This window comes from Mchenga conophoros, linkage group LG19 (assembly GCF_057382185.1).
Source record: "Mchenga conophoros isolate Kocher_MC1m ecotype Shallow Benthic linkage group LG19, M_conophoros_male_GT1.1, whole genome shotgun sequence".
NCBI lineage: Eukaryota > Metazoa > Chordata > Actinopteri > Cichliformes > Cichlidae > Mchenga > Mchenga conophoros.
In genome coordinates, this window is record NC_140544.1 from 4,794,718 (window position 1) to 4,812,182 (window position 17,465).

The 17,465-nt window shown below is 40.7% G+C and overlaps 1 protein-coding gene across 1 annotated transcript in view; it reads right to left on the reverse strand.

Moving 5' to 3' along the window:
• Positions 1-17,465, reverse strand: part of arhgap5 (Rho GTPase activating protein 5) — a 57,098-nt gene that overhangs the window by 4,547 nt on the left and 35,086 nt on the right. The window contains exons 4-6 of the mRNA XM_085256470.1: positions 10,429-10,506; positions 5,932-6,063; positions 1,969-2,074 (exon numbers count right to left, since the gene is read on the reverse strand). Coding sequence (XP_085112596.1) covers positions 1,969-2,074; positions 5,932-6,063; positions 10,429-10,506 — 316 coding nt within the window. The remainder of the gene's footprint in view (positions 1-1,968; positions 2,075-5,931; positions 6,064-10,428; positions 10,507-17,465) is intronic.

Consider the following 17,465-nt stretch of genomic DNA (forward strand, 5'->3'; position numbering starts at 1 on the left):
AGGCTCCATATTTTTATTCGTGGACTCACAGTTCAAAATAATCCTTATTAATTAAATAGCCAACTTCCTTCCGACTGTCTGCTGCTCATAAACAGAAAGTTTAAACAATAAGTGGGTGGAGCTTGTTTGAAACAGCATATAGATGACGGGAAAGAAGGAAAAGCAGAACGGTTTGTCTTAAAGTTGTCATACTCTGCTTGGTTACTGTGTGCAAACGAACCAAAAACCATGCATTGGGATTTTAGCACTCCATGATATTAACACATACCTCGCTATATTCTCTATAAAGTGGGAACAATGTGGGACTCTTATATCACATTTAAATGTATTCAGTTACTTAGTGAGGAGCTATTGCAATATTCAGTAAATTTAGTAAGACCGTTCTAACATGATTTATGCCGTTTCACTGCTTTTCACTCATTTAGGGGATAGTCTGGTTCCTTTGAAGTGGGGTTACGTGAGGTACACGCTCACTGTCAGTGTGCTATCTTCAGCAAATGGCAGCAGGCGTGCGCCCAAGCTGACAGGAGCCCCGAATGGCACAGGAGCAGAGAAATGTACAGCTGTGAACAGAATCGAATGCAAAAACCCACTTTTCTGAGGGACTGTTTTTGTCAGTGGAGCTCGGTGCTTATTAAGAGAACGACTTCTTTCTTAGTGTGTTTCAAACTTTGACAGCTGCTGTTCCATTAAGCTGAAGTGTTCCTTTAAACTTCAAGATATTATTTGCTGGTTTACTAGTGCTGTGCAGCGAACGGTGCTGGAGACATGGATAAAAGCCACATTCTGTGATGGAGTGACGACATCGATCAGCATGAGGAATGTCTGCACTTATCGATGCATTCCTAGTTTAATGTCTTATTTGCAGCTTTTGCTTCATGTTGTGTGAATTTCATGTTCTTTATTTTCTCTTTTTTTAATTTTCAACCATCTGTGTCGCAGAAACTGTCAATTCATCACAACTTGTGTCCTCCCCAACTTAATTTTTGGGATTTGCATGCCGTTGCCCAGCTTCAGAGTGACTTCATTTTAGCACCTGGTAGAAAAACCGTCCCTCTTAAAGCTGCTCGGCAGTCTGTGTCTGTTCACCATCACCCTGTGTTGCAGCTACAGGCTGTAATAGTCTCTCATCTCATGTCTCGCTTAATGTTAGGTCACCTTGTCCGCCTCTTATATTAGTCATGGGTGTTGTTTAGAATTTCATTTCATGTCGGACATTTTCCCTCTTTACTTATCTCACAGGATAACACTGCTGTTTAATTCAAATGTGTTCAGGTCCTCTCATATGACTCTGACCCTTTGAAACTTGTGTTTTGGCTTCTATTTTTTTTTTAAGTCTTGCCCACAAACACCAAACCATAAAGAAGCTCTAAAAATACAAAAATCCTCTTGCATGACGACCAATGAACCTCAAAGCTCTGAAAGAAATGTTGCTGCTGTCTCTACATTAACAGGGCTGCTTGCTCTATCAGTGAAAGCTAACAAATTAAGTAATGATCCCTGGATGTCAACTAAACTAACACAGAACCAGAGAAGAAGACAAACATTTCACTCCTGTGTTTTATCCATTAACTGTAGCGCTGCCGTTCACTAGATGTCATCTCCGACCATGTCCTGTCAGTCATGATCGATATTTGGCACAAAATCAGACTTTGCTTGATGTTTCAGAGTGATTTATACTCATTCTGTATCTGCAAACTATGTAGACATTTGCGAAGAAATAATTAGCATTCAGTCGCTGCAGCAGTTACAAAGTACAGCTGTGGTCTCAACTCAAAGGAAGTTAAAATGATATCTGCAAGCGGCTCTTTTCAAGTTTAAGCGATGCGTTCACTGTCACCACAGGTATACGGCCATTTTGACTTTGAAGCCTGCAAGCATTTCACTTAAAAAAAACATGGATAAAGAAACACACAAGAGGGAATGTACTCTGTGCATGTGTGTGTGTGTGTTGCCTTTCATTTTTACCTGTTGAGGTGTGTGATGATGTATTTGAAGACCTGGTAGTTGACGGGAGGAAACTTTTTCACAATCTCCCGCAGTGCCTGCAGACGCTCCATGTAGTCCATGATTTCTAACACACACACACACACACACACACACACACACACACACACACACACACACACACACACACACACACACACACACACACACACACACACACAGAGAGAGAGAGAGAAAAGACACAGAGCGTTTTACATTTTACACACGGTCTCTCTTGGGAAAGGAAATTATACTCCATGGAAAACAAAAGGCTGAAACGCTGCCAAAAGCAGCTCCCACGCTGTGCACAAACAATACACGCAACCACACACACACAACAACACTAAACCTTGTGGGCAGAAATAAAACTAGCCTTCCCTGTATAAGGTCTGACTGTGCACTGGTTAAGACAAAACAGATCAGCCTTTGCAGATTAGGAAAACAAACATTTGTTCTCAACTGTTCAGATTTCAGGGGGGACAAAAAAGAAACACAGCATTTGATTAAAGACCCAGTAATCATAACTGAGGCACAGAGCTGGGCAGAAACACACTGGGCAGCAGCAGTTTCCCTCCCATGTGTTCAATAATTCCTCACTGTCACCTGCTTGAACTATTATTTGTTGCAAGATGTTATGTCTCATTACCCAGACAGGTTTGATGACTAACCATAGCTGTCACAGAAGCTTATCATCAGATGCAGCAGGGACCACACAGTTATTTATTAGATCAATGTGCAATTTAAGCGATTTCAAACCACAGCCTCCTTTTTGAAAGAATTTCTTGAGCTTTCCACAGTATCGATCAATTCCTTCTTCTGATTCCGCCTCATTTTTTGACTTTCAGACTTCAGCAAAGTTGAAAAGATCAGTCACAGTAGACTGATTAGCTGCACAAGCATCTATGGATTCATTTGCTATTAGGAAATCAAATATCAGCAATTTGTCTGATACCTGATAAGTTCACGCCACAGAGCTGCCAAACTGATTCGTCTGCAAAGACATGTCATTAACAATGGCAATTCAAAGAAACAGAGACAAATTATTATTGCTATTATATAACCAAGTATAAGACCAATCAGTTGAGAACGTATGAAAGTTTAGAGACTGATAAGACTGCGAGGGCTGTGCTGTATGAAGCCTGAGGGGTGTATGTTAGTGAGGCTGTAAGGCTTCCCTTGGATCACAACATGTCTTTGGAGTACGACTGTACTCATCATCAGGCATCATTACCGTAAAGTGTAAGGCAATAAGCTTATCTTCTGTTTTTCTGACAATGTGTCAGACAAAAGTGTGTATTATTATTGAGTAAATTAAACTGCAATTAAAGGGACTTGTGAAAAAATGTTTCATTAGGATGATGGTGATTTTCTAAAAACTCTTTGATAGGATGCCAAAGAGGAAGAACCTGAGAACTCTGGATACAAATGAACTTCCCTTTCTGCACAGCAGGAGGAAATGTTGATAAATCATTTGGGTAGACGGGAGGAAGAGAAAAGGGGATGACGTATAGCACAGGTCCTCAGCTGGAACACACAACTACACAGAACATCTGTATGCCTTAAACATTAGGCTTCAGGATGCCCCGCTTCTTTGCCCTTTCCCACAAAATTCCTAATTGGAAAGACACAGTGTGTTTGTTCGCCACATGATGCATATCTTTGGATTCTTGACTGCGTCGTTAAAAGAGAACAGTCTGGGAAAGTGTGACTTTAAAAACAAAAAAAAGTAATCGGATTTAGCATCAGACCCTTATTTGGTTTAGTTAAATGTTAAATTTGATCGGGGGAAAAAACAAAAAACAAAACATTACCAAGTAACAAGAAAGATCCTGCTATATTCCTAGAAGGTAATTTGTCTGTTAAATTCTTCAGTATTCCACAGCCTCTCCAGGGAAAGCATCACTTTCCTGCCGGCGAATGCTCAATGGAGCTGAAACGCTCCACTTACTTATTAAATATTTAAAGAGCAGATGTGAAATAAGAGCTTCTACCTTTGGATTGTCATAACAAGGCCGCTTCAACAAAACCCCTGCCTGTCCTATCTGGAATATTCTCCAGGATATTCCAGACATTCCAGGACCAGCAGGACGCCATTTATATTTGTAGACACAAACGTAAAGGCCAACGTGTACCAATGCACAGATTTATTCATCCTGCACGCCATCAATCATCCTAACGAGGAGCCAACGGGAGCCTTTGACCCTCTAATGGCTGGAAGAGGTTAAAGGTCGTTAAATGAATGCAGTCACAGCTCGACACAGTACACCACGGGACCGATATAACGACCGACTCCAGCTTTTATTAAATATATATCAGCCTGACAGCATCTCACAATGTATTTGGTTCAATAAGGCGATAAAGCTCAGTGTGCACATGTGTTTAGGCGAAGCTTTGATGATCCCCATCGGGAAAAGACCCTGCTGCTGCTACAGGAAGCTATTGTCGTTGTTATTGTTGTCACGGAATGAAAATAAATAAAAGGATTATTAAAAATATGCTGAACAGAAAAGGCAGAAAGCCAAAATCAACTTTAGAACTGACTAGAAAAACTAACACAGTTTCCATTACATGAGAAATTAGTGCAGCAGTTTGAAGCTGATCCAGGCAAAACTGCAAAGGCTAAGTGCTTATTTACAGGTATATGTATTGTATGCCATTGTTTATGTTCACAGTCTCTTTTTTCCTTCTCTGATTACAATGTTTGAAACTTTTCCATGTGTCTTGATTCACTCTGTTATCACATCTATTCAACATGACCTGAAACCAGCAACAACAAAAGCCTGATTCAGGCTCCAGGATAAGTACACTGGTGTCAAACCTGCTCGACAAGTTGGTTACCCTCCTGATGGAAACGTACTGTCGTGTTTAACTGCTCCAAGTTTAAAGAAACAGACAGGAAAGAGGCACCTCAAACTAGACCTTAGTCACGTAAGGAGCAAAAAGATAGAAAGAGAAAGTCAGAGAAGAAGAGCTGATTTAAACGATTCCTTTACCAACTATCAGTTATTTTCCTGGTCATTAATTTGTATATAAATTCTGAAGTTTCCCATGAGAGATGCTGACCAGAAGCCCTGGTTCCTGCTCTATACGAGTCATTTTCTAGAGAAGAAAAACCAGCACCACCCTCCAGATTTCTTCTTCTGTCAGTCTATGAGACTTTTTACAGTTCTCCTTGTGTTTAATTTTGGCTCGCTAATCTGCTGGAGTCAGCCTGATGGTTTCAGCATTATAGACACACAAGCGACACACACACACATACGCAGGATGTCTGACAGCATCCTAGGCCTGAAAAAGCCTCTTAAAAGTGAATGATGTGACTCAAAGCTCTGAGCATGTGGAAACAACTAAACTTCTGCAGCATTAAGGCCAGCTGCTACAGCAGACAAGAGGTTAAAAGTAGAGCCTGACTGATTGGACTGAGGACTGTTAAGGCCGATACTGATATTTGGCAATTTAATTCTGCAGGCCTCTGGTGGGAAAACTATGCAACATCAACACTCATTACATGGTTAAAGGGTGTTTCTCCAGTCTCCTCTTAACTTCTTCATTTTTTAGCTGCATGCATGTGCCTTTATCGTGGTACGACTTTATGTTATTCGCAATAGCACAATAACTCAAAAGTTTGAAGCAATGCTGATCAAACTTTTTAGGGGTGTAGGTATAGTGCTTCTTGTTTATTTTGAAGCTATGGTGTCATTTTACTCTAATGTATCACATTTGAGTTGTAAGCGGGTAAAGGAATATTCCAGCATGCTGCCGCCCAGTGAACCTAACCCTCCATTCACTGTTTTGACTCTGTTTAACATAATTACATCATTTCCCACGTGTTTAACAATTCCTTTAACTTAAAAGTTGCACCAAGTTTTTAATGTGTCTGTCTGGGTGTTTTTGCTATCAGGGCTTACAAAATTGCAGTTCATGACTCGGGTGTGTGTTCATTCTTACTTGCGGCCTCCACCAGCTCTGGGTGCAGGCTGTAGGGGATCAGCGGATCGGGCAGGTCAGCAAAGAAAGCCTTCAGCGCTCCAGCAACGGCATTCACCGCCACATCCATCACCACAAAGTCAATACTGTGATCTACAGGGAGAGGGAGGGAGAGAGAGAAAAGAGGCTCAACAGCAGATTCGCAAGGTCACTCTGTTTCTGAAGCTTGTTCTGTAGCATTCGTTTCATCCTCTGCATCACAAACAGGAAAACAGCAAAACAACTCCACCCACACGCAGCTTCTGGTTAATACGTTCAAACTCACTGTCCTCTAAAGTCTCCCTTTAGGACCTCACAAACAGTTAAAGCACTCTCCTTAAACCCTTTGTCACTGTGCTCAGCACATTTGTTCTTTTCCTTGCTGTTGTAGCATCAAATTACATTTTTCTGCACAGAAAACTTCCAACACAGTTCTCCAGCCCTGTTCTTAAAAAGTATAAATCACATCCTTCCCATTTGATCTTTTCTACACAATAAAGGGAAACAGCAAAGCACCCCCATATACAATGCAATGTCATTTAAATATGCATGTCTGAATATCTTATTATAATATTCTGATCTAGTTCCCTCGAGTGTAATGTCATTCAAATTTATTCACGTGTAGCATAACTTGTTGTTTTTCTGGAAGGGAAACTGTTCATGATTACGAGCAAAAACAACAACAGTATCTGGCATCACTGGAGTAAAAATCCATTATAACCTATTAGAATATTGTAATTTAAAAAGTGGTAGAGGGACTGCATGGTAGCGTCTGTATGGAATGTATAGTAGCGACCGACTGATTGCTGAGGTAAGGCTGTGGTTAGATAACCTGTATTTATCACCCTGTCATTTGTCAGTCAATGTCATTACTTTATTTTTTTAAGTGGAACTGGTTGTTGATTCAATCGCCTGAGATTAGTTGACCTTAGTACTAGGGCTACACGATTTCGCATAAAATGAGAATCACGATTTTTTGGCTTAGAATTGAGATCACGATTCTCTCACGATTTTCTTTTCCAGTATAAATATTTATTGCGCTTATTAACTGCACATCAACTTCGTAACAGTTGAGACTGAACATAAAAACAATAAATAAACATAAAACAACAAATGTCTCACGTTTTGTCGTTGCCGCAAAATGTTGTACTGCTTGAAATTCCGTCTCCACCGTTGCTCGACACTGCGTGTATAGAGCAGGTAGTGCAACAATAGAAAAATAGTTGCGGGACGGCACTGTGTAGCGTTTGTCTAGGGTGTTGATCATTTTCCTAAATCCCTCGTTTTGCACAGTGTTGATGGGAGCCATATCTTTGGTCAGGTGATAAGTGATAGCCTCCGTAATTTCTTTGTGCCTGCGGGAGTTCGATGGGTATAGGGAAGCGCTGTATAAGGTTCCCGTTATTGATGTTTGGGTGGTTGACCGGGACGGATTTTCTCCTGTCACTTTCTCGTCATCCCTGACGTGCTCTCCGTTGTTTTTCCCCTGCTAATGTTAGCATCACACGGCACAGCTTCTGTATCACGTGGTATAAAGCTCCGCCCTTGTCGTTTGTTGAGCAGGAAGAGTGAGCGCTTGTTTTCATGCAGATTACATCCCGGATCAAAATGCCGGGACGTCGTCGTCTTTTCTTTTCTTTTCTTTTTTTAAATCGTTGTCATTTGGAAATGAGATCGCACATAAGTATGAATCGAGATCGCGATTTTCTAACGATTAATCGTGCAGCCCTACTTAGTACCCATCTGCCAGACGTTGCTAATGGATACTTCACCTGTCATCATTGCAAGCTGCTCAAGATCAATCCCACAGTCTCGGGTCAGCACAACATTACCAGTGTACATATATGAACCTGAAAAGGTGTATTGGTGTTTTTGCTTTAACAAAAGACTATTCGTGCAATAACATTTTAGTAAGTCACTTCAAATACAAATTATATGTAGCATACTTCTGCACTGCAAAGCATGAAAATAAATATGTAACATGTTATGTGACAAATGGGTAGAAGACATTGAGAGGCATTTATTTGAGTATTTCAGAGGAGCTGGCTATGGTTCATGTTTCGGCGTCTGTTAAAGAATGCTAAAAAACAAAATGTGCTAGCAGCTTGTTATTAGTTAACCAAAGTATCCTTCCTTTGAACACTCAGCTTTTAAGCTCAGCGCTTAGCAATGACACAAACTCGATACGAACTGCTTTTCTGGACTAGATGACCATCGTTTGAAATGGAGGGAGGTCATCTGGACATCTATGGCTACATATTCAATGGTTAGGGGGAACAGATGGCAAAATTACATCCCAGAGACACTTGCAGCCACACAGATGTATAAGCCTGTTATATGCATGTTAAGCCTGAGTGTGGAGCAGATTTGTGGATCCGGGACCAATAACCTGCACTCGTGTCCTCACATACGAGTCAAACAGGATTTAGCTGGGTCAATGTTTCAGTTTGAAAGGATATTAAAGAGCCTGTCAGTTGTGGTGATGCAGCAGTGAGGCCCACAGCTCAGTTTTTGTGTCTGAGCAGGAGAACAGAGCTCCTCTCTGATCACAGCTAACAGAGGTTATCATGAGTGTGTCTGGAGGCACAGAGGGCCGAGTGTTTCTCTGATGGAGCAGCGGGACTGGAACAGAATACACAGCCAGCTCATGAAAGCTTTTTCTTGCTCTATTATTTCTAATGAGGGAGAATGGATGCTTCAGCTCCATCACGTTTTACTTTCTGTTTCATTCACAAATCAGAGGAGAAAAAAAAGTGGGTTGGGTCCAAATCGATCAGCTTTCTCATTAACCCAGGGTAAAAATACTCTGTAATGACAGTTCAAAGGAATACGTGGAGAAAGAAAAATGCGTATTACTTGCTGTTATGACACTCGGCAACAGCCAAATGACATTTGGAGGGAGGAGAAACGGTGAGAAAGAGGACAGAGCCCTAAGGTAACACGACAGCTGTCACAGTGAATCTGAACGCATGCTGACAAACACGCTGAGCTAGAAACACTTGAAGGAAATGGAGAGCATTGAGCAACGGAGGGATATAAACAACAGGAAATGCACAAATGAATTTAGGAAGGACAGGGTGGGAAAGGAGGAGTCGAGTGAAGGAGGTGAGGAAAGGAAGGAATTTCAAAACAAAAAAATGGTGGCAGCCACCAAAGCCTCAGCCTCAGATACACATCATCTTTCATATTAAAAATGTTTTTTAATATGAAATAATCATAGAATAACCAAGAATATGCTCGAGCTCTTCTCCTGAACAGAGGACCAGAAGAAACAGAACGCAGAAAAAAAATAAGAAATGCAGAAATGATTCAATAATCATTGCACGCTTCATCTCAGTCAAGTCTCCATATTTCAGCACCTGGCTGTAAAATGCCTGACGCTGCTGACCATGTGCTGGTGATTTCTGCCTGTGGTGACTTTATTTATACTAACAGCCCGTTTGGCAGCTCCCCAACCATCATGAGAAGTTTCGACTGTACTCCACAGGGCATGTGTTTCTCTTTAAGCACTTCTGCTGCGTGGTCAGGTTTGGAATCGGTCTTTTGGAGTTTTCTCTGTGGGTTAAATATATTGCACACATCACACATGTGCTGTCACGGTCCGCTGTGACGGACCGAGTGGAGAATGCGTGTAATGGACCCAGGTGCGTACACAAGTGAACAGACGGGAGTGAGCTTTAACAGAAGGCGAGCCTTTATTATGGCTGAAAACAAGGTGTGCAAATACAGCAGGGATGGCGTGGCTAAACAAAAACCTAAACTGGGAACAAACTATGGTGAGGCTATGGCTTGGAAGACAACAGACCAGGCATGGAAACACGGAGGGTGGGAACACAGACGACGCGACACAGACTGTAAGAAACACAGAGACTAAATACACATGAGGGATGATCAGGGGAAGTGGCCACACATTGGAACGCAGCTGACACACATGAACTTAACGACAGGACAGGAGGAGTGAGCTGAATACACAGACAGTGAATGCAGGCCTTCAAAGTAAAACAGGAAACATGAGACATGAACCGGGGAGACGTAGTACAGGGGGAGGTGACATAACTGACAGCATGAACTTGACAGTACAAGACACACAGACATAAACACACGAAGGGCAAGGGAGACGTAATGCAAGGGTAACATAATTACAAAAAGGACTGGACTACCTTAAAGAACCTAAGCAAACAATAAACATCAAAATAGGTTAAGCATAACACACTGGGTCACACGACCCAGGACCATGACATGCGCTGCTTGATTCTGGAAATGTTTTCCAAAGAACTCCCAGGTTCTTATAACGGCACGATTTAAGTTTATGGGAAAATAATTTTGAAACACATTCTGTGAAACTAATAAAGACTGTTTGCCTCCATGCTTTGAAAATCCAGCTATGCACGCTCTTTCTTCCGATTTCTTAATAGTTAAATATGTATTCATAGGTCTATTACCACTACAAGCATGTGTCTGAGTAGATGAGTGTTTTACCTTGATCAAACTGTTTCTGAATGTTGTCCTGGTCTGTCTTGTTCCCACTGACGCGATACAGGCCCTCTGTCGTCAGACCTGGAAACACATACAGCCATTTTCAGCAACAGCTCTAATGGACTTCATTCATGTGGACTTAAAGCAGCATTAAACACACAAAAAAAACTGTTAAAGTGCTGAGCTGAAACAGATGGGCCAACAGAAGCACCGTCTCATCTAATGTGGTTTTCCACATTAAAACATACTGAGAGTATTTGGATTTAAAGCTAAAAACTATGTCCTCTTTCTAGGATTTCAAAGCCTCTAATAATATTCACATTAGACATGTTACATTTAATTAGAACTTTTCTTTTATTTCTTTTTTAAATACTTGTAAATGCTTGTTGTGACACTGGTTATGATGCAATTAGGCCACAAGCTGCAGCAGAAAGAAAAACAAAAATTCCTAGAAAACATTTACACATTTTTTAAACATATAATTCATTTGCTCTGAACAAGGGGGAGAACAGCACTGCAGAAACAACCAGAGACATATATTCCATCACAATCTCCTGAAACCAGAGGCAGCAAATATTATACAGCTGTACTTAATCCACAAAAGGTAGATCAAAGGAGAAAAGAGAGAAAACGGAAAGAAACTTTAGTTGGAGTGCATTTTGTTAAAGGAGGCATTTACACCTTTCTCCATTTCTTGTCAAACATACACTCACCAGTCATTAATTACACCCTGCTAGTATTTTGCCTTTACAGCCAGCATACATTCAACAGCGTGCTGGAACATTTCACAGAGATTGTGGTCTGTGTTGACATGATAGCATCACATAGTCGCTGCAGATCTTAACATCTGAATGATTCATCAAACCAGGCGAGGTTTTCTGATCCTCTGTTGTCCAATTTTGATGAGGCTGTGATAACTGTAGCCAAGATTTCCTGTTCTTGTAGGACCAGGTGTGGTTGTCTGCTCCTGTAGTCCATCTGCTTCAAGGTTTGATAACCTGATTGTAACAAGTGGATATTTGAGTTACTGTTACCTTCCTATCAGCTCGAAGCAGTTTGACTACTCTCCTCTGACACCAAAAGGGCATTTTTGAACACACTCCCTGAATATTTTCTCTTTTTCTCTGTAAACTAGAGATGGCTGTGTGGAGAATTCCCAGTAGACCAGTAGTTTACGAAATAATCGTACCAGTTTGTCTGGCACCAACAACCATGCCATGCTCGACGTAAATTAAATCAGCTTTCTTCCTCAATCCATGTGTGACTGCATAAAACTGCTGCTGCAATGCGATGTAATTAGATATTTGCAAAACTATGAAATGCATGTGTTGTAGATTGGCTATAATCTAATCTTTTATAAACCACCATCTCCCTCTGGATGCAGTTAATAAGGTGTGACAATAGTTTAATATTACTAGTTTCTTTTTTTCCTTTTTCTTTTAAACATACATTTTGAAATGAAAACCTTTATGAGTGGGACACAGACAGAGGAGGATGAAAGTGGTAGGTTAAACATCTCTCTTACTAGCTAAATGTCAGCTGAACATGACACACACAGCGAGATTTAGTCAAAAATATGACGAGTTTTGGGCCACCCACACTATGTTATTCATTATTAAGCATCAAAAAAATATACATCACATATACTGCAAGTATATGTATGAGTGCAAGTATAAATTATGACCTTTAGTCTTCAGAAATGACAAATTCAACAGTGTGAGACCAATTTGAGACGAATAACATCACAGAAAATCGCAGTGCAACATGAGCACCAGTCATCCAAAGCAGCAACAGCTAGATCAACAATTTTGCTTGCAGACTTCAGCTGGTCTGAGAGCAGCTTTTGTTAAAACCTCGGACCATAAATATCACAGCCAGCTGGCACCTGACAGCTGATCCCAGACCAGCACATACGGAGACAGAGTGTCTTAATTAGAGCAATAATGTGTGTTCTGCCTGCAGGGAAGAACACACACGCACACACACAGGCACACACACATGCATGTATACTGCAGTGTGGATGACCTTGCAGCAGCCACTACACAAAAACTACTGTCGTGTGTGTGTGTATGTGTGTGTGTGTGTGTGTGTGTGTGTGTGTGTGTGTGTGTGTGTCCCTGCAGAGGCAGTTAAGCAGAGACAGTATTATGTAAATTCAGCTTTAATGGATTCAAGTAAATCGTGTCAACTGTGAGCAAGTGTGAATGTGCATGTGTGTGTCCGCTTGTGCGCATGCATTGATCTGCACCTTTCAGCGTTTTTGTTAAAAATGTATGCTTGCTTGTGTTGACTCAGGTGTGTGACATGTGGTAACTCTTAAATTAATAACACAAATTGTAGTGATTGTGCCAAATCACCACAGCCTAATCAGCAACCCACTCGACCTAATTTGTGCATGCGAGTGTATACGTGTGTGTGTGTGTGTGTTCACACACACAGCGTGATGTATAAGCTCAGTAAACAGAGTGGGTGGAAAAGCTCAAATATGTTCTGCTGCTGCACCTTCAATGTGCTCCAATTACTATATTTGTGAGGACTCACTTGGACCTCCACATTACAACTCAAAGCTTCGACCTTCAGCCTGATGACACACTGTTGTGAAATAAATTACACGGTAGAGCAACGCCTCGTCCGAATGTTTCTCTGAGTCACAGCCATATAACTCCTCTGCAGACGCTGGGTGTTCCTGATCTGCTTCTCTGCACTTAACGCACATTAACTTGGCAGCGACACATCAGACTTTCATGTTTCACAGAAAACTGAACATTGAAACACTGAACAAAAAGCACAAAACTGGAAAGATGACGGTTTCTGAAGTGGAATTTTAATGGTTCAGAACATGAAATGAGCTAAAAAGGTCTCAAAAGTTCTATGTGCACTATTTACCAAAGCCATTTATGTCAATGAGGTTTTAGTCAAGGTTGACAGGGTCGCAACTTTACATGTTTTTGCTTTACTCTTGGATATGGAAGCATAAGTTTTGGATTATACTTCTTAAGTTCTGCAATCCAAAAATTAATCATGAATAGCAAATTAGCATCAGCAGTGTTAGCATTTACAAATACCGACGTCTCTTATTGACAGCATGAAGCATTTCTACTCTGGATGCTTTCTTTCTTGGAAAACAACACCTGCACATCACCACTGAGGATTTTAAATCCAACAATCAAGATGTGATTGAAGTACAGACTTTCAGTTTTAATTCAAGGAGGAGTTTACTAAACAAATTGGTCATAACAGCAACTTTTAGACACAGTCCCACATTTAATCGGACTCACAATTAATCAGACAAACAGTTTGATAGCCAGGTGTGCCTGTTCCCTTGTTATTTCATGAGAAATGAAGCAGATATAATATCTTAAGTTGATTCAAACTGCTGAATTTTGAGATGTCAGAACGGCATAATTAAGCTGAATGCACTGAGTATCTCGGCTATTCTTTGACAAAAACGCTCTTTTCTCATTTTTAAGCTGGTTTTTTTTTGTTGCTGTTGATGTTTTGTTCTTTTTTTAATGAATGAGAAACAATCAGCTGATGATTAAAAATAAATGAATGAATATACAATAAAATATTTGGGGGGTACTTTGTGTATGAAAGCAGAAATCCTCTCCTTTCTTTTGATCTATTCACTGTGTTCATATTCATAACACCAAATATTTTAGGGGTCTTAAAGATTAGTAAATATCATTAAAAAGCCTGGCAATTTGTCCAGTGGTGAAAGTGTTTGCCAATATTTTGCTGTATATATTTTCCACACTAGTTTTGATCTTTATATGTAATGGCTCCAAAGTGTAGCTGGAGACACAGATCCTCTTTGGGTTTGTGTCAGGAAGGCCATCCGTAACAACGTAAAACTGCCAAATCGATCCATGTAGAACATAGTGATGGGCTTTGTAACTTTTAGGACAGTAATTTGAAGTCCAATCCGATAAATAATTTGGACATTTTTCTCCTCTACTAGCTGATGATGATGCAACTCATATTTACTCTTTTTTTCTGTGCCCTGAATCTCTCATCACCTGACCTTAAAATAACCCCCAAAGGCCATTGCCAAAAATGCCACCACCCTGTACATCTGTGCGTCCTTGTGAGGACATTTGATTCTCAACAGGATGGAACACAAAACACACACACACACACACACACACACACACACAGGACCTGAAGGAAAGGAAGTTAACAGTGGAGTTCATGTTTGCATGTTGAGATCAGACAGGACTCGTCCTGCTGTGATATGATCTAATATCCTGACTGACACACACACACACACACACACACACACACACACACACACACACACACACACACACACACACACACACACACACACACACACACACACACTTACTATAGCTCAGCTCCTCTCACATTGCTCAATTTCGATCTCTCTCTCTCTTTTTCTTATCTATCACAGCAGTTTCACGGTTTCTCCTGCTACCTGTCTCTCTGCTCACTGGCCAACTGCCACAGTCATTTTATTGCCACGATAACCATCTGCTGTGGGAGGGGGACAGGAAGCTAGTTCAATGAGTGAAAGTCAATCATTGGCTATTTTTAACTCTTATTTTACCAGTCAGGGACATGCGTTATTTTCTTTCTGCCCCCTGTGAAAGTCGAAGCTGACGATGATAAATGGCACAACGATTCGTGTTCCATGCCTGTTTAACAATGCGTTTTGGTCATTTTTCTATCCAATAAAAGTCATCTAAACAGTTATCATGGAGGTGATTTGTTATTTTGTTTGTAGGGTTTTTTTACCCTTTCATAAGCTTAAATTTATTTTGTTGCATCCCAAATCAAAAGCATTTTCCTACTGTGAAAAGCTGCAGTGAAAAACAATATTAAGCGTTCCAGTTATGCAAAGCTGGTGCGTTCAATAATGGAACAAAGACACATAAATAACTCTGAGAAAGAAAAAACACCCCCAATAAATCCCACTTTGTTCAACACACACGAGGATTGTTGCACTGAGTAAAACACCCAAAGTCACAACCAAAAAAATAAATAAATAAATATTCCTTCTGTTCTGATTGATTCACAGCAATCTGCAACTATGTGTGGAGATCCTTGGCCTGAGCAGTTTAATAAAAAGACGCCTGAATGGGGCGTTCACTTGTCCTGAAAAGCAACCAAACTGGGTACAAACGTTCACTGTTAAACATGTTATTCCCATTAAGATAATTAAGGTGCTGATGCGGCGGCATCGGCAGGATCGAGGAAATCAGATTAAAGGCGCTAAAGACGTTAACAGTCTGCTGCTGGGGAAAATGAGGAATATTTTCTTCACAGACTGTCGTCCACTCAAGAAGAGGGATAAATAAAGCTCTGGGGATTGTGTCTTTAAATTGCAAGTCATTAATGTTTTATTCAGCACTCTGCATTAACATTTACTAGCCTCAAGTTGTGAACCTCGAGATGTGGCAATAGAAATTTGAGGCGTTTTGAAAAGATTATGGGACAAAAAAAGAATATTCTGCTAGCAAAATGTTAGTTTGACATCGCTCTAATATTTGCTGTGTTTGTTGTGTTTTACCTCTTCAGGACTGGAATGGATGCTTAAATAAAATAATCTAAAAGAATTATTGGGAAGAATTCCTCTATGTTGACGACTCATATCCAATGGTGGGGGTTGGTCAGCATACACTGATCTAGAGGAAGTTTTAATATTTTAGCAAAACAAAGACCCAATCAGCTGCTTAGATTCACATATTTAAGGTTTATAGGTAAGTAACATCCATCCACCACACACGTTTTTCTGCTTATCCAAGCTTCTCTAATCCTAAACTTAAAGAAAGACATAGAGCGCTTGTTAAACTAAGCAGCAAACACGCTGCTTCCTATCAGCACATCCCAGCCCTCATGTTCCACTTTCTCATATCCAGGACACTTAGCTCTTATCCTGCTCGTTATAAATGGGACGTGGCATGCTAACATGCGCTGAAGATGAATGCGCAGGTAAAAGTGCTCAGTTTTCCCCAGAGGAGCCGGAACGTTTCCCACAATCCTTCAGCTAAGAAATGAGCTGAGCTTTCTGGTCTGGAAGTCATTCTGTGGGCAATCCACTCATCCAGAAAGAGGGGGTGGAGGGTGTGTGTGTCGGAAAAGGAGCATGACCTCAGGTGAGCACTTTCTTTGTCCTCACCCTTTATTCTCATACACACACACACACACGCACACACACACTTGGCTGAGTTTGTGGTCTGGTGGAGTCATCAGTTTCTCCAACGGTGTGTTAATTTAACGACCGGCCCACCACACAACCATGGGTCAATATAAATCAATATGAAGGCTGCGAGGAGCGCGTGTGTGAGTATGATTTAATATCTGGGCACCTTAGGTAACGAGATCCATACCCCACACATGCACACGGTCTCAGCAGGAAACAAAACCACAGCTGTAGTCTCCTTTCAATCAGAGATTGCAGAGTATATTAACACACACAAAGGTAACTGTTGCTAAAAGATTGTTTCTTAAATTCTACATCTGTTGTTCATCTTCTTTATCTTTACACTGATTCTTGATAATAGTTATACTGGAATGATGAACATGATCACTGAAGTCATTTTTGCATGAATGAATCTGATGTTCATTTTCGACACTGGCTGAAAGAAACCACAAAAATGATCAGCCTGGAGGTTGATATGACAACTTTGCTTGCATGCACGCGCTCTCTTCATTGTTTATAGTTGCTGTGCTGTGCAGATTGAAAAGGAAGTGTTTTGCTGAAAAGAACTGGATCCGCTAATACCAGACCATGTTTCAATGGAAGCTGATAATCCCAGCTTTGAGACTTGTGATAAACACCATCATCCTGGAGCAAATCAACACACCAGGACTTCTCTGACCAAATAGTAACAAAAATACCACCTCCCAGTTTTACGCCCACAGCAACCATTCAAACGGCATTTCATATCCATGCCTATCCAGACTTGACCTTTGACCATTTGGATATAAAATTCCAAAACACTTAATCATTTTTAACTTATCCTGAAATGCTGTGATAACACTGAATGAATTCTTCAGTTGTGGTTTTATGAGGT